General features: G+C 46.0%; 2 protein-coding genes and 1 pseudogene across 2 annotated transcripts; 2 read left to right on the forward strand and 1 right to left on the reverse strand.

Annotated features, from left to right (window-relative positions):
• Nucleotides 1-391: 391 nt before the first annotated feature.
• Nucleotides 392-2,116, forward strand: LOC123054215 (cis-zeatin O-glucosyltransferase 1). The gene has a single exon (XM_044477933.1). The coding sequence runs from the start codon at nucleotides 593-595 to the stop codon at nucleotides 1,976-1,978; it is 1,386 nt and encodes a 461-aa protein (XP_044333868.1). The 5' UTR covers nucleotides 392-592; the 3' UTR covers nucleotides 1,979-2,116.
• Nucleotides 2,117-5,281: 3,165 nt separating this feature from the next.
• LOC123055886 (probable ion channel POLLUX) lies at nucleotides 5,282-6,964 on the reverse strand (annotated as a pseudogene).
• A 6,564-nt stretch (nucleotides 6,965-13,528) lies between these two features.
• On the forward strand, nucleotides 13,529-15,368 carry LOC123054214 (cis-zeatin O-glucosyltransferase 2). Its single transcript, XM_044477932.1, has one exon. The coding sequence runs from the start codon at nucleotides 13,633-13,635 to the stop codon at nucleotides 15,052-15,054; it is 1,422 nt and encodes a 473-aa protein (XP_044333867.1). The 5' UTR covers nucleotides 13,529-13,632; the 3' UTR covers nucleotides 15,055-15,368.
• Nucleotides 15,369-21,235: the final 5,867 nt, after the last annotated feature.

Below are 21,235 nucleotides of genomic sequence, written 5' to 3' on the forward strand. Positions count from 1 at the left end.
TGAAACAAACATTTACTAATTGTCTATATACGTGCAAATTTTGGTGAAGAAAACATTCCTAAATGCTGCGGAAAAAATTGATGCTCTAAAAAACTATTTTTGAAAAGCATATTGCAAATCAATGTTTGTTGCCGAAAAAAAATCAGTTGTTTTAAGTTTGTTTCTACTATTGCTTCCCGTTTTATTGTTAATGGGGGAACATTTGAGCTGGTGAGCAGACAGACACTTTCGCCAGACGTGGTAAATTTCTTGAGATGATGAAGTGACATCGGATCGCGCACGGACCATTCGATATTTCGACAGTAGTAGTGGTTGCTAGTACTTGTCAGGTCAATCAACAGACCGGCACCATCCTTTCTCACGGCGACTAGTTGAACAGTTTCTTAGCGGAAAGAAGGGAAAGATCTTCGGAGTCGCAGTTGGAACATTCGCAGTCGCAGCTATGTGAGGCTATCAGTTTGGCTGGCATACGACATGAAGTAGTGTACATATTTCTTCAGGGCAGGGCGAGGCGGGGTCGTGCTCCAATCGCGAGAGCCGCGAACTACGCGTGTGCGCTGTGTACTCGATCCAACTCAATCTAGGAATCTCCATGGATTCCGTCGCGGTCGTGGCGGTGCCGTTCCCGGCGCAGGGCCACCTGAACCAGCTCCTGCATCTGGCCCTGCATCTCGCGGCGCGCGGGCTGCCCGTGCACTACGCGGCGCCGGCGCCGCACGTCCGCCAGGCCCGCGCGCGCGTGCACGGGTGGGATCCGCGCGCCCTCCTCCCCGTCCGGTTCCACGACCTCGACCTCCCCGCGTACGAGCGCCCGCCGCCCGACCCCGCCGTCCCCACGTCCTTCCCGTCCCACCTGATGCCCATGCTCGACGCCTTCGTCGCCCACGCGCGGGACCCGCTCGCCAGGCTCCTCGGGAGCCTCTCCGCCCGCCACCGCCGCGTCGTCGTCGTGTACGACCGCCTGAGCTCCTTCGCCTCGGCCGAGGCTGGGCGCCTGCCCAACGGCGAGGCCTTCTGCATGCAGTGCGTGGCCATGTCGTACAACGTCGCGTTCAAGGACGCCGGGCACCGGCTCCTGCGCGACCACGGCATGGACTTCCACCCCGCCGACGCGTGCATGTCCAAGGAGTTCATGGAGTACATCGCGAGGACGTGGCATGACGGGCAGGGAGCGGCGGTCGGCGGCATGGTCATCAACACGTGTCGTGCGCTGGAGGGCGAGTTCATCGACGTGGAAGCCCAGAGCCCGGAGTACAGCGGCCAGAAGATCTTCGCCATCGGGCCACTGAACCCACTCCTCGACGCGAGCGCGAGGGCGCCGGGGGAGGCGCGGCACGGGTGCCTTGACTGGCTCGATAGACAACCGCCGGCGTCGGTGTTGTACGTATCGTTCGGCACCACGTCCTCGCTGCTCGCCGAGCAAGTCGCGGAGATCGCCGCGGCGCTGCGTGACAGCAAGCAGCGGTTCATCTGGGTGCTGCGAGACGCCGACCGCGGCGTCAACGACGTACACGAGGAAAGCACTGACGGCCAACACGCCAAGTTGCTGTCGAAATTTACCAGGCAAACCGAGGGGACGGGGCTCGTGATCACCGGATGGGCACCGCAGCTGGAGATCCTGGCGCACGGCGCAACGGCGGCGTTCATGAGCCACTGCGGCTGGAACTCGACCATGGAGAGCCTGAGCCATGGCAAGCCGATTCTGGCCTGGCCCATGCACTCGGACCAGCCGTGGGACGCGGAGTTTGTCTGCAAGTACCTCAAGGCCGGTCTCCTCGTGCGGCCCTTGGAGCAGCGCAGCACAGTGGTGCCGTCGGAGGTCATCGGCGAGGTCATCGAGAAGGCGATGGTATCCGGCGAAGGATTGCAAGCGAGGGAGCGGGCAAACGCGCTGGGCGTGTCCATCCGCGCCTCGGTGGCCGAGGGCGGGTCGTCGCACTTAGACCTCCAGAAATTCATCGCTCATATTGCGAGATGAAGCAGGGGGACTAATCTTATCTTATCTTACCTACTAACTAGTAAACGTGTACGTGCAACGCACGTATACACTTGAAAGATATATTTCCTCATTCATCCTAGTTAAGAGTCACTTATTCAAATAAAAAATTTATAAGAATATTTTGCATGGCATGAAACGACAGATGTTCCGGTCTCATTCGGGAAACGGTTGTTTTGCGCCTATTGTGATGTATAGGGAAAATTAATATGGCATGAAACGATGAATGTTCATGTCTCTGACACACAAACATACATGAAACTGGACAACTCCCTAACTAACATGGAACTGTCATTAGCCCTAAATTACAAAGTCACTAAATAAGCTAATATATGTTCAATAAACCTTTCTATCCCATATTTCATAGAACTCACAACCCCCTAACTAATATGATTGCCATTAGCCGCAAATTACAGTCACTAAATAAGCTAATGTTAGTATACAATCCTATTGAGCTACCTTAATTTTTAGACCGATGAAATAGCCAATGTTCTACAAAATAAATGGATTTGGAACTACCTAGTGGGCTACAATCCTAGTAATTGAGCAAACCATGCACCCTTTTTATAATAAATGGATTTTGCTTGAATAACAAACTAACTTGCCGTACAGTTCTACAATAGAAAATTCAGAACCATAGAAGTACAGGGAGATTGAAAAAGCATGTCTGACGTGTTGTTCGCAGCAGATAATTTTGGTATTTTCTTGTAAATCAAACTTACTATATGCCCTGAACTAAACCAAACTGAAGTATACTGATTAAATCTAGACTAACCACACTCTTCTAATACATCAATCAGAAAACAGTTTCAAAATATATACAAATAAGAGCATCCTGAGCAGGTTACTTATTAGTCACAACGGACACAAATTTCAAATTGGAAATAACATCATTGGTACTATGGCTTATGGTCAGTAGTGTCGCTAATGGTCGAATACATTACACTTAACCGAAAAACTTTAGAACACCGGAGCAAATGCTTTTATGATAGCAGTTTGAACTTCAGACATAATTGTGTTGAACAAATATCCAACTGTAGCACTCTGCACATGAGGAAAAAACCCACAGTTAGATACTATGCACTGGAAAAAATAAGTTTGAAATACAAAGGTCTAAGATTTCAGAGTATTGCGTCATCTCATATGAAACAAATAATTTGGGAACAATTCCTACATGCCTAGCACGAAGAGCAAAGATATGTGTACGAGCATAATGAGTAGAATTCAGTTCTGAATATAAAGAAAAAGCGACAAAGATGACTTTCTTTTTCATCACCATGTGAGAATCAAGGCTTGAATCTTTCATCATTCATCTCCGATGACATACAATATACTGATACAGCTCCTTACATTAGTGTTTTCATAATTAACAAAATGAATAAAAAGGCTAGAAATAGAGCCTTATGTATGATCAATGCAGCATACTACTAAACAATGGATCCAGAATGCACCAGAGCCAGTCTGGAAGGCAGAAAACAAAAGGCCTCTTTAAAGACCTTGAGAGAGAAAATACCAGGGAAAGTGAAGGTTAAATATCGGACCAAAATCATTATCCTTGGGGCCAATCCTGTATTATTATGCTGCTGCTACTACTATTATTAGTAATACAGATGGTCTAAAATGTTCTGCGGGGTCTAGCTCCAGACCTTTGCACGGCCGGAAGAGATGACCTCATGGAGGGTGGCGCCATGGAGGTTGCACCTGTACATCAGAATAGTAGACCAACTCATATTTTAGAATGAAGATGGTCCATTTGTATCTCCTATTTGGAGTTCGTCTTACCAACTGGAAAAGAGGAACTCTGAGTGACATCGACATTATCTTTGTTTGAGGCCTGTTTTCTTTTTAGCCGCGCAATCCGTTGCTTATTTAAGCACTCTGCCCTCTGTTCATTGGATAGGCCGGCATACCAACTGGTGCCACTTCTTAATTTTCGGCCACCATTTACTTCTTCGAGACGATGACTCGCGGAGCTTGTAGATGTACACCCTACAATAAAATAGGAGATGAATTTATAAACAATAGTAATAGGTGCAACAATACAATCTTATATGAAGTGGATGAATATACCATCTGTATGTGTGTTGGTTATGTTGCTAAAAGCAGTACATTGCACAGACCCTAGTGAAGAAGCATGTGTGTGTGCCACCGGATCATGGGTAACGCTATCCCCAGCTGAAGGAATCTTCTGTTGGAGGTTTACACGACGCCAGTGCAGGGATGCTGATTCTTTCTCAACAGATATTTGGGCCTACGCAGACTGACTGCTATTTTGTTGCGGGTCCTGATTTTCATTCCCAATTGTAAATGTGTTGGTTAGGTCCGTAAACGGAGAATGATTCCTGACATGAACGTATGTGCATCTGGATTGTGCTTGCCCATCTGCGTTTCATCAGCAGAAATGTTAAACAAAACAGAGGAAGGAACAGAAGCCCCCAGCATTAGCAGTACGGAACCAAAGTAATGAATAACTTATGCTAAATTGGGAATGGTCATTTGAAACCAAAGCATTGCACGTGATCTACTTGCGAAGAATATCACAGAATCATGAAAGCTCCTCAGCAGCACCATAAACCAATTGATAGAGAAGCAAAGGAGATGGTCAATGGCTTAGGAGCCTGGTAGCAATGATGGCTGAGATGGATTTGTATTTTCTAATTCGCTTATCACCATAGTTGAGGGCAGTATCAGATGATCATGAGTTATGTTTTCATTAACATGGCACAAAGTAATAAGCGAAATCAATGTGAAACAGCATGGTATGTAAACAACATGGTATGAATTTCAGATATATTACGATGTGCTCATTGTAGGTATGGTTGGTTGGATTGTTGGGGCCTAATTTGAAGCAATTGTTGGGCCCTAATTTGACATAATAAGGGGCAGTAAATTTGTAGATGTGCTGTGTGAGGCAAATAACAGATCGGTGAGCGGTGTAGTCTACAGAATCCGCAGTTTACATCCGACAGCACAGAACTAACTACATCGTAATCCAAATTTATTAAGAGGCGAACTCCAAAAAGGATTAATCTACTTGTTTGCATTTAAGTGAAGAAGACACATTACGGAGATGTAAAGTTTCAGTCCATCAGGGATGTGCATGCTGTGTGAGGCATGTGCAACTCCAAAAATTAGTATAAAGGCAGCAGTATGGAACCAATGTATTCACTGGTCTGACTTGAATTGATGGCCTAATTTGACATATTTTGAAGCAACAAAGCAGTGAATCTCCCTCAAATTTCTACGGGCGACAAACCTTCAGAGCGGCAGGGCGGTGCGATGCAGTTAACGAACTCCAAGACCGGCACCAAGAGGCGGCTGGACCGTGCGGGCTTGCGGACGGCGGCGAGGACCACAGGGCGGCAGGGTCGTGGTGTTGCTGCGGACGGCGGCGAGGAGCGAGGGGCAGCAGGTCCAGCCGTGGTGTTTCTGACGGCGGCGAGGAGCGAGGGGCGGCAAGGTCGTGCTGCCCGGACGGCGGCGAACGGAGCCGGTCACAATCTCGTCTCTCTCACGAGCCCTGGCCATTATGTCAAGGAAGCTCAACTCCTCTTGTCCGTACAGGTAAAACTCAGCAGACCGTATGCACACCTTGTTTTCCTGTAACATACGATTACCACGGTCAGATGAGATCTAAGGCAAGTCGGTGGTTAACTTTATAAACTAACATATGGTGCATAATTAAATAGAGATACTTGAAGTCATTGTTAGCTGGGAAGTGTGGCCTGTAGACATAGATTGTCGAAAAGGCATGCTTTTGAACTATTAAAGCACAATTCAAAGCATGTCACATTTTACATAGTACCTCCTCAGCGAAGAGTTCCTCGAGAAACACTGTCGAATTTGCTTGTCTTCTGCCACCATGGCTAATGAAATACTAACAAGTTCATTTGACAGAACGTAATCGCTGAATTTGGAGACAGATACAAGGTTTATTGTTCCCGAGTCCAGTATTTCACTGATTGTTATCGAGTTCTCCAGTGCGTGCTACATCTCCTGAATCCAGGAGCTGTGAGAAAAGCCATTGTGACGTATATGTGATTTTGACTCCTTCAACGGAAGACGTTTGGGTTACCTGCGCACTGTCAGTTATATAGTATGTCACAGCCAGGCTGCTTGTTGCTCGCATGAACGTCATGAATTAGAAGAAGTGTAGCTAAGCACCATGAATCTAATTGTACAATGGAGTCCTCCACTGACTCATCTGCAAGAATCAAAATTTGTGGTTCCAAAGTTAGCATTGGTAGCTTCAGCACAGGTAAACTTGAGTAGAAGAAATGCAGGGCAATGCTGACTTGCCATTTTGGACCACATTGGCCGATTCATAAAAATAATAATTGTTTGAACAGAAAAGTTCAGAGCACTCTATTTATCTCTGCGATGGAGCATATACTCACAGAATCAAAGGTCTCAAGAGGCAAGCTTTCTAAGTGCCGCCTGATGACAACATTCCCTTATTTGTGTACAATTTAATGTTTGTTAGTCCAAAAATATCCATACTATCATCAGTTAGTTTTTCTCCCTCTTCTTCTCTGCCACCTCATTAAACATCCACAATTCAGATCCTGGAGCAAGAAATGCTTCTACCTACACAACAACACTAACATTAATATCCAGAATTTGTTGAAGCGTACATCAATCCTGGCAAAATGTCAAGGTTAACTTACCATTATCATACCATGGATAGCACGTCGCCGACCACAGAACAAAATTATACCTGGATACTTAGGAAGGGTGAGAAGGTTAGGTAGAAAACCCTTATGCCTCTGGTGAGAAATAACTTTGATCAAATTTAAATCTAGGTGAATAGGAATTTTTTATCTGGGCCATATGACTTTCTTGAAGATAGTTGGTACAAAGAGAGTAAATATTAGACATCATGAAGCATGAATGCGATACGGGTGCTTTAGAGCGGCGCTGATCATTTCAGACGGGTAGATGTATGGACAGGAAGGTTGGGTGGGCCATGGCAGATAGAATCGAGCGTGCCAGCGGTCCGAACACCCGCAAAGTCCCCCGGTTTGTTTTCAGATTGCTGGAAAATTAAGTTTGGACCGATACAGGCAAAATACGTCCGGTTAGTTGCAGGCGTTTTTAGGTTGGACATTGAAGATGCCCTTACACGCTCTTCAAGAATTTAGTAATTCATTTAAAGCATTTATAAAATTATCATAATATTTTTTATTATGTTTTTAATGGAAAGTTTATTTAATTTGGAAGATTATATTTCTGCCAATGTTTTTTTTGCACTAAAAGCAATACAACCATCAGGCCATCACGTGTTGGAGCCCAGCGGCCGACACGTATCAAAGAACGCCGACGCACGACTTTGGTTATTCTGGTTGTTCGAAACAACAAGCCAACTGGATTTAACGCGTGTTCTAGTGACAATGTGGGCAATTTGGTGGGCTCGCCATTAAGCAATCCATGAGAGCGAGTTTCAAAGGCCACTGTCAACTATGAACTTCATCAGGCGGTTCTTGGATGAGCTGGATATTGTGGAAGCTCAAAAGACACGATCGTTTTCAGCGGCTGCGGTACCAAGGGCACGTGCATGGCTACCGCCCGATGAAGAAGCTGTGAAGCTTAATTGTGATGGTGTCATATCAACACTGGGTGAGAAGGGAGCGGCTGCTGTGGTATGCCGAGATAAATCAGGGAAGTTTCTTGGAGCATCAACACTAGTTTTTGATGGCTTGATCGACCCGGCGAGCTTGGAGGCACATGCGTGCAACGAGGCCCTCGCCCTTGCTCGCGATTTGAACTTGCAGGAGTTGGTGATTGCATCAGATTGTTTAGAAGTGGTCTCCAACTTGAAACAACAAGCTTTACCAGTGTATGCGTCGGTTCTGCAAGATATACACATTAGCAAGACCCTTTTTACTTTAGTTATTTTTCGCTTTGAACGTAGAGAAAATGATTTCAAGGCCCACTCGGTTGCAAAAGGACGTCTCTGTCGATGGGCCGCCATGTGTGGCTAGGGATCCTTCCTGACATTGTATGTATTCGGGATTTGATGAGCTTTGAATAAAATCCCTAGTTACCTTTTAAAAAAAATCAGGCCATCACGTGTCTTCTCCAGCGCAATGCTTATCCATCCGTCTCCATCCAGATGCAATGCATCCCATCTCACTTATTCTCTCGCTCCATCTTTCCTTCTCATCCCAAACGCCGCAGCCAGTGTGAAGCCTCCAAAGTCGCTGGCGCCCCCACGTTCCATCGGAGCGAGGCGCCGCCGCCGGATCTCGTCCCCTCCCCCCTCCCCCTTTGTGTGCCTGAGGATGAACCCCTTGCACCCGCGCCGACGACCTCTCCGATCAGTCCTGTTGCATCGCGCCCGGCACACCCCCCCCCCCCCCCCCATCCCAGTCGCTCGCTTGCCGGACCCCGGCCGCCGTGGTTCCCACCGTGCCTCGTCCCGAGCCATCGGGGCCGAGCGGCTGTGGCGGGCCAGAGGCAGCGCGTCTGGCAGCGTCGGCCTGCTTCGTCGGCCTACGGAGCCGTGTTGGTGGTGTAATTTTTCTGTCAGATCGGGTCTCTCCTTCCTCAGATTGGAATCATGGCCATTTTTTTTGTTCCATCTTTGTAGATAGCAGCTTTCTTCTTCAGATCGGATCACACGGCCGATTTTGTATGTATCTTCAGATTGGCTCTTCTCATTTACGATCGGCGATTGCCCAGCGGGGCGACCAGAAGACAAGCGAGCGACATCGAATCGTTTTTTCTCATTTATTTTTGGACTGCGGGTTTATTTCCATAAAAGTGAAGGTTTTTCTGCAAAAGTTCATGACGTACGACCAGAAACCCTATTTTCTTTATTATTAGGTAAAGATATAGTAGATAAAGCAAGGTGCGTCTTGCTATTTTTTTCATCCGTTCACCCATATTATTATTATTATTTTTATTTTAGATTATTTTAGATTTTTTACTTTCTAAGGTGGTACTATTATTCGCGAATAAGTAAAAACCTGGTCTGTACCATCGCTGCAACAGGCCTCGGCCCACGTATCTCACAGGCAACATTGCTCCAGTGGGCCTCCGTAACAGGCCTCGGCCCACGTATCGCACAGGCAACATTGCTCCAGTGGGCTTCGGCTCACGTATCTCACACGATTTTTCGCTCACGGTATGTAAAAAAATAATTAAATAGTGCAGGGATCGATCTCAAGTCCTCTAACATAGAAGTACAGTTGCAGTAGCCATCTGAGCCACGACCTATTTATGAATTAACATATGGGCTTTCTTTATAGTAGTATTATAAATTATACAGAAGGCGCCCAAGTGTTCACAATTGAATTGTCCCACCTCGATCACATACATCAAATTCAATTACTCACGTTTATAAGACCTTGAAGACATTTCAGACAATGTACAAAACATCCCATTTTGAGTTGTCTGAAATGACTTATAAAAGTGAACGTAGGGAGTAATTTATATACCTTTGTCAGTCACATGAACTATCAACGAGATGCCTAGAAAGTTAAGAATCTGACGACAACGAAAGAGTCGTCATGTTGAGAGCTAAAGACGCGGATGAAATTAAGCGATTGGTCATTAATCGGATATAAATAAAGGAGGGATTGTAGCTACCATTGTAAAGAAGGAAATTTGACTGGATAGGGAATCTCCAAATGAAGAAGGAAAGAAATTACAAGAAAGAATAAACTCAGAAGGGAAGGAATTAAAAGTTATGATCACAATTATGGGCAAAATTCATATGCGGGTGGGATCTTTACGGGAGGGACGACATAAATAAGGGCCTAATCAGAGGAGAGGCACCATTGTAAATAGGATTTGGAATATACCTTAAATAAGGAAAGCGACTAAAAGAAGGAATAAACTCAGAAGGAAAGGAATTAAAAGGGGTACAATCACAATTATGGGCCGAATATATCTATGAGGTGGCCGTGAATAACAAACAAGGAATCACCTATTCTTGGTAACTGGTATGTCACCTGAATGACCTCCATTCTAGATATAATAAGCTGGAAAAAAGGGTGCCATATTCAACCTTTTTTTTTGTTTCAGTTGAAAGCCATGCTAACTTCGTTACGAGGAAGTTGAACAAATAAGGTGCTATATCTGACCTTCTCATGTTGATGAGGCATGATCAGTATATTCAACGCCTAGTCATATCAAGTATTTTTTTTCAAATAATACATATCACAAAATTATTAGCACACTTTAATTTTTTGTGTTATTTAAAATGTGTTTGTGCCTTTTCAAAGATGTTATCTATTTTTTTAAATCATTCATGCATTTTAAAATGATTTGTAGTTTCAAAAAAGTGTTCACATGTTAAAATAATGTTTATATAATTTTTAAAATGTTCACACTTCTTATGGAAAATAGTTCATGTAATTCTAAACAGTGTTCACATGCTTAAAAATATATTCACGCTCTTTTAAAAAATCCATGTGATTTAAAAAGTGTTTGAAAAAACAATGTCGATATTTTAAAAACAATTTCAAAATGTAAAAGTGAGTGGGCATATGAGGGATACTGGATGGACCAGGTGCAGGCTATAGCTCGGAAGCATTGCCGTCACGAGATTAAACTAAACTATTAGACATTCACTTGCCATGGCATGAAAAGTGTTCACGTGTTAAAATAATGTTCAGAATTCAAGAAAAAAGAAAACGTTCAGAATTTCAAAAATTTGTTGATATTTTGAAAAATATTCAGAACTTGAAAAGAGTTTCCCATTTTTTTTAAATTTTTTATTTTTTCAATTTTTGTTGAGATTTCTAAAACGAAAATGGCAATTTAAAAAATGCTCCTAATTCAAAAAGTATTCTTATTTTAGTGAAATTTTCACAATTCAAAATAATGTTAAAAGATGCACATTTTCAAAAAATATTTTAAATTTTCAACATGTGTTCCCATTCTAAAAAAATGTTCGCAAATTCAAATAATGTTTTTTTTATAAAAAAGTTGGTGTTTTCAAAAAATGTTTGTGAATTTTAAAAGATGTTCCTATTTCAAATTTTGTTCTTGTTTTCTGAAAGTGTACATAATTTTCAAAAAAACTGTTCCGGATTTACAAAATGGCTCATGTTTCTTACAATATTCAAAAACTCATACCTTAAAATCTCCTCGATTGAAAGGAAAAGTAGATTGAATAATTCTTGGGCTTTCTATTGTGTACGATGACGTAACAAAACTCTTAAATGCCATCGATTAATGAATTGAAAAATAACGGATTGATTACTTCACACCCGGCGAAACCGAGAAGCTAAATGTTCAATTTTCACCTGCGCACAGGGTTTTGCTTGCACATATAATTCTCACTAACTTTAAATGCATACTAATTTTTCTCCCGTTGCAACGCACGGGCATATGTGCTAGTGGAAGTACAATGCAGAATCGTGCCTTGAGAGAGAATTTTCTTCTATGCACGGGACCTCATTCATTGCTATGTGGGCATCTGACATGATCTATACTAGTATTTTCTCTATTCACTAAGTTTCATTCAAATAAATACGGAGTAGATGCCTAGTGTATGTTGAAGTAAATCTTTTTGATTCACTCCCTCAAAAAGAAAATCTTTTGATTCACATTCTGTTTGCACAACTGTATTTTACTGACGAGATCTTTAAAACAAGACTAATATTGAACATATGTTTAGAAATTATTTTTTAGACAACTAACCTTCAAACTTGTTTCGCACTATTTTTTTAATTCCATGCAAAAAATTTAATATTGGTCAGATAAAGAAGTAACCAACTACCAACATTATCAAACTATCAATGCATGGCATCGGATCCTCAACCAAAATCAACGGCTCTCGCATGCACGGGACGTCCCGTACAAGGGAGAATTGCTTTTCTCTTGTTTTTATGTACTTTCTCCGTTTTTATTCTCTCGTGAGCTATGCCTTAAATCAGATTTTCTAAATTTTGACTAAGTGTATACAAAAAAAAAAGGTCCGTCTATGTCACATCTATATATAAGATAATACCTCATATCTAAGTATGATGCCAGCGCCACCTAATTTTTATTTATTATTTGTCCTTTTTTTTGATTTTAATTTGTCAAAGCCCAAAACTAAAAACCAGCCCGCCCTGCGTCCACCTTGGTGGACGGCCTATATGAAAATTTGGTCACTAGCTCCCTTAAAAAAATCGGTTAGCTTTTGCGTCTGATCGTTATACATTTACAAGTACATCTCTCGTCGCTAGCTTCTAGGCTACCAACGATTTTTTTTTTGCCTTTTGGTTTTCGCGTTTTTCACTCTAATATTTTATAATTATTTTTTATTAAGGAACAAAGTTTGGTCAAAAACATATTTATAAAAATGTTCATGAATTTACATAATTTTTTCAAATTATAAAAATGTTAACAAATACCAAAAATGTTCTAATATACGGTGAACAATCTTTTAATATATGATGATCATTTTCTGAATAGATTCTACTTTTTTGCAATATACAGTGAACATTTTTCTTTGATACACAATGAGCTTTCCCTTTTTATATACGATGAACTAAAAGCGAACTTTTCTATATAGGTCTATTCGACTACTATCGTCAAAACAAAAGACTTACAACACAAAAACCATGTGAAACGGCGAGATGAAGCTACTCCTAACTGAAAATTTCAAATGGTCGCTCGTGTGAGACAATTTTGACAAACTCGTCTATGATATCACCAAACATAAGCGCAAAATGGAAGATTTACGGTCAACGAAACTAGAAGTCGACCGCACGGATAAAGTCACCACATCGATGTGCATCTTTTTTGTATAGAGTTGATCTCAAATCGAAGCATTATTGTTTAAATTAGAATGTATTAGATGAAGAAGATTAAGTAGGCGAGCACAACACAAGGAAAAATATCTAGTGCTACCAAGTTTTAGGTGCTACCATGATACAAGCATCTCGGCCGTTGGATTCTCAGATCTGATGGCTCTCAATAACTCTGCAATATTTGCAAAAACACCTACGAGGAGTCCAAAAATTGTGCATCAGTCCAGCAGATTCAACAACTCCCGGATGCCGTCCAATCTAAGAATCCGACGGCCCAGATGCCCATATCACGGTAGTATTTAAGCCTCGGTAGCACCGGATACTCTCCCCACAACACAAGCACGTGCAAACCTTCCAGCACGGTCAGAGCCACTAAGATGCATTAGGTGGAGCTTTTTTACACTCGCTCGGCCCTGACTCGATAGAAACGGTCGATTCAGCCGTTCCACAAAAGGCATGATGATTGAAGATGCTTTAACAAGGTTTATATGCATACCCGGCAATGCTCACATGCTACAGAACGGACCAAATTTGATCCCGGAGGCCGGTCGAGGGACCCGTACTTTTCTCCCGGCGCCGATAAGATTTGGGAGCGAGTGCAGTGGGCATGGGCGGCAGCGTTTCTCAAGGAGCGGCGGCGATTGGCATGGGTGCCACCTCTCAATGACAGAGGCGCTGTGAGGTGCGGGTGCTATGGGTGGCCCACTTCCGACCGCACCCACGTACGTACATCTACAGAATGACTAACCGGCAGTCACGTGCTACACGACCCTACAAATGTGCAGTTTGCACGGTCGCCTGTGGCATGTACTTAGTACCTGTAAAAGAGTTGTAACTCTAGCAGTCCAGCACGCGATCAGACGGTGAGCGGTTCCCTCCCCGAGTACTATGGCTCCGGCGGCAATGGAGGTCGCGCCAGCGCCCGTGGCCGTCGTGGCCGTGCCGTTCCCCGCGCAGGGGCACCTCAACCAGATGCTGCACCTGTCGCTGCTGCTCGCGTCCCGGGGCCTGGACGTGCACTACGCGGCGCCCGCGCCGCACGTCCGCCAGGCGCGCGCGCGCGTGCAGGGCTGGGACGCGCGCGCCGTCCGCTCGCTCCACTTCGCCACCCTCGACATCCCGCCCTACGCCACGCCGCCGCCCGACCCCGACAGCCCCGTCGCGTTCCCGGGCCACCTGCAGCCGCTCTTCGACGCGTTCTGCGACCACGCCGGGGCCCCGCTCCGGCGCCTCCTCGAGGAGCTCGCCGCCTCGCACCACCGCGTCGTCGTCGTGCACGACAACCTCGTGGCCTTCCCCGCGTCGGAGGCGTCGCGGCTGCCCAACGGCGATGCGTACGCGCTCCAGTGCGTGGGGCAGTCGTTCGGCGCCGGGTTCAAGAACCCCAGCCACCGCCTGGTGCGCGCGCTCGGTCTGCCCGTCCCGTCACCCGAGTCCTTCCTCACCGAGGAGTTCATGGAGCTCGTGGCGCGGCAGGGCGGGCTCAGCGTGCCCGGCGCCGGGCTGCTCCTCAACTCGTGCCGCGCGCTGGAGGGAGAGTTCATCGACGCGCAAGCCGAGACCCTGTCCCTCGACGGCAAGAAGCTATTCTCCATCGGCCCGTTAAACCCAGTGCTGGAGCTGGACGTGACCACGCCCGCGCCGTCGGTGCAGCCGCAGCCGCAGCCGCGCCACGAGTGCATGGACTGGCTTGACAAGCAGCCGACGTCATCGGTACTTTACCTATGCTTTGGTACAATGACCTCGCTGCCTGGCAAGCAGATCGAGGAGCTGGCGGGCGCGCTGCAGAGCTGCGAGCATCGGTTCATCTGGGTGCTGCGCGACGCCGACCGCGCCGACATCTTCGCGGAGGCCGGCGAGAGCCGGCACGCCAAGCTGATGTCCGAGTTCACAAGGCGGACCGAAGGGAGGGGGCTGGTGATTACCGGGTGGGCGCCGCAGCTGGAGATCCTGGCGCACGGCGCCACGGCGGCGTTCGTGAGCCACTGCGGCTGGAACTCGCTCCTGGAAGGCCTGAGCCACGGGAAGCCGATTCTCGCGTGGCCCATGCACTCCGACCAGCCGTGGAACGCGGGGTACGTGTGCGGCCACCTCAAGGCCGGGATCGTCATGAGGCCGTGGGAGAAGAGCCGGGAGACGCTGCCGGCCAAGGAGATCCAAGAGGTCATCAAGAGGGCGATAGACTCCGACGAAGGCATCGCCGCGCAGAGTGCGGCGAAGGCGCTCGCCGAGGACGTTCGTGCCGCCGTGGCGAACGGTGGCTCGTCGTGGGCGGACATGGAGGAGTTCGTCGGTCGCATCACAAAGTGAAGGCAGGATTGGCGTCAATAAACACTGAATGCTCGATCTTGCAGCGTCAATCAGAGCAGTGCACGTGTGTGATTTGTAGTGTCTCTAGTGTCACGTTCGTAGATTTGTTTCCTGTGTTTTTCGTTCGTTCCGTTCGGAACTTCGGACTCACGAACAGCACTCTGAAGTCCATCCGTGGTCCTAGCATGCCGTCTGAAAGGACAAATTGTGCCTATATGGTTCTACAAAATCTGTAAAATCGCACAAATAAATTATGTATGGAGCATATGCATGCAAACTTTGGTTTAAGAGATATGACCATTCGATTCGAAAAATATGTGTACAGCTCGAAATATTCATATTTGCAAACAAATCCGCACGTAGTAAATCTTAACCCCGTGACCTCTTTTTTTGCAGGAACGCCACGACACTTGAACCGGAGAGTCCCTTGTAATGTGATTTGTGGCCTACTCGTCAAATGTTGCACGTTCCATCACACGCCATTTCCTCTGTAAGTTTATCTACTGGTTATTCTTTTGTGTTGTTATTTTCATGATGTGAGACTCATCAGAAGCATAGACATAGTTGAAGAGCACACGCTTTCATGTGTAGACTGCTGACACTAGCTTTGGCCCAATAATGATTTGACCAAACAAACTTCACATGCAATTGATGTTGCTATAGTATGCATGTTTCACTTTGTCTTCATGTTGATGGGTTCGATACTCATGAGCGGCAGGAGAGCAATTGGACATTTCTCTTCCAAGAACAAGCAAATTGTTGCTGGTCGTTCTCATTAGGATTGGAAAAAGGGAGGATAATCACAAGATGAAATTTTCCACCACTAGCCAATACTCCCATCACCTACTACTGCTCATGGTATGGGCCACCATCCATAATCTGAAATCCTCAAAAGCGATGGAAGCAACCGCGCCAAAAGAGTTCGACTTAGCCTCAAAGACTCCCGCGTTACGCTCCAGCCACAATTTTCTTATCCCTACAATGATAAGTGGTCTCTTCGATACAATTCCTCGGGATCCTCGATTCAATGGAGCACCACCAACCTCTAACTCAATCTTCGTTATGACATGTCTCTCGCAAACGAGCATTGCATCAGAAGATGATCAATTGTTCTTGCTCTTGGTCACACAACGAACATTGGGTACAACGAACATTGGGTGCATCAAGGAAGCCTGCTACGCTCTGTTGGATTCTACTAGGGTGCCTCGACTGCAAATTAAAAATTTCCTACGCGCAGAACAAACAAGAACATGCTACGGGAGGTGGATCACAGATCGTTATCACTAGACGCGCAGTGCCGTGCAGCGGAAGTAGAGTTGGGGTAGCGCGTCCTGAGTCGTCTCCTCCTCGTCCGCTCTCCCACGTAGCCGATCGGATCCCACGAACAGGTTCGCCGGAGCGGCGCAGGTGCACCGCCTCTAACGGTATCCGCGCGTGCAGGAGGAACGTCGTGCGGCGGACTGCTAGGTCCGATCACACAACCGGCGGCGAGTGGAGGTGGCTATTCGCAACACATGCAAAGCCCTAGTGACGGCGCTGAAGCGATCAACCGCATGAGTGTGCTGCACCCCTACTTTATATAGGCGTCCATTGCGGGCTCAACACTTGGGCCTCGCACAGACCCTAAAGCCCAAAGTCTGTTCGGCCTGGATCTGAGTCCGAGTAGGATCACTTCTGACTCGTGGAGTCGGACTTGGCCTCACAGGTTCCTTCCCTTAAGCGCGCGACCCCTTAGGTTCAAGTCAGCTGGGTCGCAGGTCGGATCACCTCCGACCTGCTCGGTTGGTAGCGACCTCTAGCAAGGCGTGCCGACCACCAAGTAGACAATGAAGCCGGTTGGCAAACCTGTACAACATCACACTTCTGTTCCCTTTGCCACACGATATATGTTGTCGGGCTCAAGGCAAGTCTGTCATCCTTGTGGTAGCCCGACCTCTTTCTCGTTCCAGTGATGCCGACCACTAACCGGATTATCTCATAATCCCTGTTGCATGGTCATGCTTATCTTGGTCGAATCACACGAGGGCCCCAGAGTATATCTCTCCTGGTCGAAGGGGCAAATCTCATCTTGCTCGACCATGTCTCACGGCATGGGTCTGGACAAGACCGAAACCTACCTTTGTAACTACCTAGTCACAGAGTAGCGTTTGGTCGACCCAAAGCAGGTCTGTCACCATCGCGAGTGCATGCGCCTAGGTCTTAGGACATAGAACGTATGTTGTACTAGAGACTCACAGATGACATATCGCCGCGTCTCATAGTCAGGTCTGTCCGACTCGGACCTTATCTCGACTGGATCCGACTATGTCAGATCCGACCAGATCCTTCTGAGTCCATATTATACGGTTAGCATCCAATGCTTCATGGCTAGTGAGACCGAGCCATCCACCGTGTCATATGCTAGTCTAGTCGATTGCGCGTCCACACAACCCTTTCGACTAGGGACCTTTTAGGACAGTCATCATACAATGTATAGTCCCACAAACAAGTCACGTACTTGCTGATACACATCATTGATAACGTCCAAGGACTATCTTTATTCATAAACACATAGAAAATATCATCATACATGATTGCCTCTAGGGCATATCTCCAACACGCTCCAGGCGATCTGTATTCCAACATTTGTCTCTCTCATTGCTAACCAAATGAATAACTTCTCCTTTAAAGGTGTCTTGTTCTTCCATAACAGCTTAGCATATTCCCCTTCTCAGATCCAAGAAAGATGATAGAAGAAGCAAAGCTAGTAGAGTACTAACCATTCACCGAGAACCTCCACACGAAGCAATCCTCATCAGTAGAGTCGGAGTATCACGAATTACTCCCCACGGTTCAAGAAATTCCGCTAAAGCCCGCGTCAAGGGTGTTCCTGGAATATCCTTAATACATTCGTCATTATCAAGCCCTTCTACCACAGTCTGACGCGTTGCCCCTCGAGCCTTAATGAAGGTAAACAAATTTGATGCAATGTCAACAGAGCTTCTGCAATCTAACCATCGATCGTGCCAGAAACTGATGCCACCCCTTTGCCAGCAGAACAATGGTCAGTGAGTGGCTGCTAAGAATAAGGATCTCGCATGTGCATTAATCTGGACCGACATACCAGACCATACACACACCGGCCCTACACTTTCCAACCAGAACCAACGAATCAGCAACACATCGTTCATGTATTTAAGATTGTGAATTCCAAGGCGTCCTCATTGATAAGATCTTCAAACCTGCTCTGAGGCACATCACTGACCACCATTTGCATTGTCTGATCCCGTCCAAAAGAAACATCGATGGATTTTGGTGATGCACTTGAACACCCGCCGCCACAGATCCAAGGAAAGCATATGATATACCACTACTACAATGGCTGCCAGCACCGATTTCATAACACATGGAGGATCCCGAAGGACTTGATTAGACATCATTTTTAACACAAGTTATTAGATCACACATGGCATATTAGAGGAAGCTACAAGACCCCAAATAAAACAAAAATTACAAACCAATCCATGCATTGTAAAGAAAAGGACGAAAGAACAGGAAATAGAAACACAATGCGGTCCCGAATGACATCTCCACCAAGAATCATGTCCATCGCCTCTGAGGACGAAACCACTTGGGACGGTGGTCTTGCTGCCACTCCATCGCCAGTTGCTTGCTGGAAGGAGTCGCAGACGCCTCGCATAAATCCAAGCCTCCACGTTCACTCTGCTACCGCCCTCTCCAGCTGACCCTTCGTGCGCTTCAACATCTTAAGATGGACGGTGATACTCCATTTTGCATCATGTTTTCTTACTGTTATTTATAATGTTTTTATCCATAGTAATGCCTTTTGGAGTAATTCTAATGCCTTTTCTGTCATAATTTGCAAGGTACACACCAAGAGGGAGAATTCTGGCAGCTGGAAATCTGGACCTGAAAAAGCTACGTCAGGCCACATATTCTGCGCAACTCCAAATGAGCTGAAACTTCACGGAGATTTTTTATGGATTATTTGAGAAATATTGGAGCCAATAATCACCAGAGGGGGGCCACCAGGTGGGTTGTGGTAGGTTGTGGCCTGTAACACCCACGATGCGGCTATATCTCTCACGTGTCGAGGCACGACTTAGAGGCATAACCGCATTGTAGGTTTGTCGCAAGAAGGGTCATCTTCACACAATCCCATGTAATGAACAAGAATGGGATAAAGAGAGTTGGCTTACAATCGCCACTTCACACAATACATAAATTAAACACACATCATTCAGAGTACAATCAAGGTCCGAGTATGGAACCAAAATAAAAGAAGACAACCCCAAATGCTAGATCCCCGATCGTCCCAACTGGGCTCCACTACTGATCATCAGGAAACGAAACATAGTAACGACCAAGGTCCTCGTCGAACTCCCACTTGAGCTCGGTTGCGTCACCTGCACTGGTATCGTCGGCACCTGCAACTGTTTTGGTAGAATCTGTGAGTCATGAGGACTCAGCAATCTCACACCCGCGAGATCAAGACTATTTAAGCTTATAGGAAGGATGGGGTAATGAGGTGGAGCTGCAGCAAGCACTAAGCATATATGGTGGCTAAATACGCAAATAAGAGCGAGAAGAGGAGCAACGCAACGGTCGCGAAGCTAGAAATGATCAAGAAGTGATCCTGAAACTGCTTACGCTCATACATAACCCAAACCGTGTTCACTTCCCGGACTCCGCCGAAAAGAGACCATCATGGCTGCACACGCGGTTGATGCATTTTAATTAAGTCAAGTGTCAAGTTCTCTACAACCGGACATTAACAAATTCCCATCTGCCACATAACCGCGAGCACGACTCTCGAAAGTTTATACCCTGCAGGGGTGTCCCAACTTAGCCCATCACAAGCTCTCACGGTCAACGAAGGATACTCCTTCTCCCGAGAAGACCCGATCAGGCTCGGAATCCCGGTTACAAGACTTTTCGACAATGGTAAAACAAGACCAGCAAGACCACCCGACTGTGCCGACAAATCCCGATAGGAGCTGCACATATCTCGTTCTTAGGGCACACTAGATGAGCGAAGCGTACAGGTACCAACGTAACCCAAGTTGCCAAGGGACGGTCCCGCACGGTGCTCTAGTTTGGACCAACACTCAGAGGAGCACTGGCCCCGGGGGTTAAAATAAAGATGACCCTCGGGCTCGCGAAAACCCAAGGGAAAAAGGCTTAGCTGGCAAATGGTAAAACCAAGGTTGGGCCTTGCTGGAGGAGTTTTATTCAAAGCAAACTGTCAAGGGGGCCCCATAACACCCAACCGCGTAAGGAACGCAAAATCAAGGAACATAACACCGGTATGACGGAAACTAAGGCTACAAGAGTGGAACAAAACACCAGGCATAAGGCCGAGCCTTCCACCCTTTACCAAGTATATAAGTGCATTAAATAAGTAAGAGATATTGTGATATGCCAAAATATCCATGTTCCAACATGGAACCAACTTCAACTTCACCATCAGCTAGCAACGCTATAAGAAGGGCTGAGCAAAAGCGGTAACTTAGCCAAACAACGGTTTGCTAGGAAAGGATGGTTAGAGGCTTGACATGGCAACATGGGAGGCATGATATAGCAAGTGGTAGGTAGCGCAGCATAGCAATAGAGCGAACAACTAGCAAGCAAAGATAGAAGTGATTTCGAGGGTATGGTCATCTTGCCTGAGATCCCGCAAGGAAGAAGAACGAGTCTATGAAGAAGACAAACGGACGTAGTCGAACGAATCCTCACAACTCCGGAATGAAACCGAAGCTAACGAGAGAAGCAAACCGGAAAGAAGCAAACAACATGGTAAACACACAAGCATAAACATGGCATGATGCACAAGCAAGTATGATGCATGTCCGGTTTAAAAGCATGACAAAGCAATATGCACAAACAACACTACAAGTTAAGTGGAGCTCAATATGCAACGAGTTGCATATTGACGGAACTTCACAACAATTATTTAGTTCTCTCTCGGTTATGTACCCAACAATATTAAATGTTATTAAACATGGAAAGGGGTGAATCATAAGTAAACTAACTATTTAGGCAAGTTTAAATGAGGCCGGAACAACAAACAACAATTGCGGAAAATCCCCATATGCATATTTTCAATTTGCTACTGTTATGCCCTAAACACAATTTTAATGTTGTTAAACAGCAAAATAAATTGCACCATGTTAAACTAGGC

Source organism: Triticum aestivum, chromosome 2D (genome assembly GCF_018294505.1).
Source record: "Triticum aestivum cultivar Chinese Spring chromosome 2D, IWGSC CS RefSeq v2.1, whole genome shotgun sequence".
Lineage (NCBI taxonomy): Eukaryota > Viridiplantae > Streptophyta > Magnoliopsida > Poales > Poaceae > Triticum > Triticum aestivum.

Bases quoted from the DNA above. Each gene is read 5' to 3' on its own strand.
- LOC123054215 (XM_044477933.1), top strand. From the start codon at position 593: ATGGATTCCGTCGCGGTCGTGGCGGTGCCGTTCCCGGCGCAGGGCCAC.
- LOC123054214 (XM_044477932.1), top strand. From the start codon at position 13,633: ATGGCTCCGGCGGCAATGGAGGTCGCGCCAGCGCCCGTGGCCGTCGTG.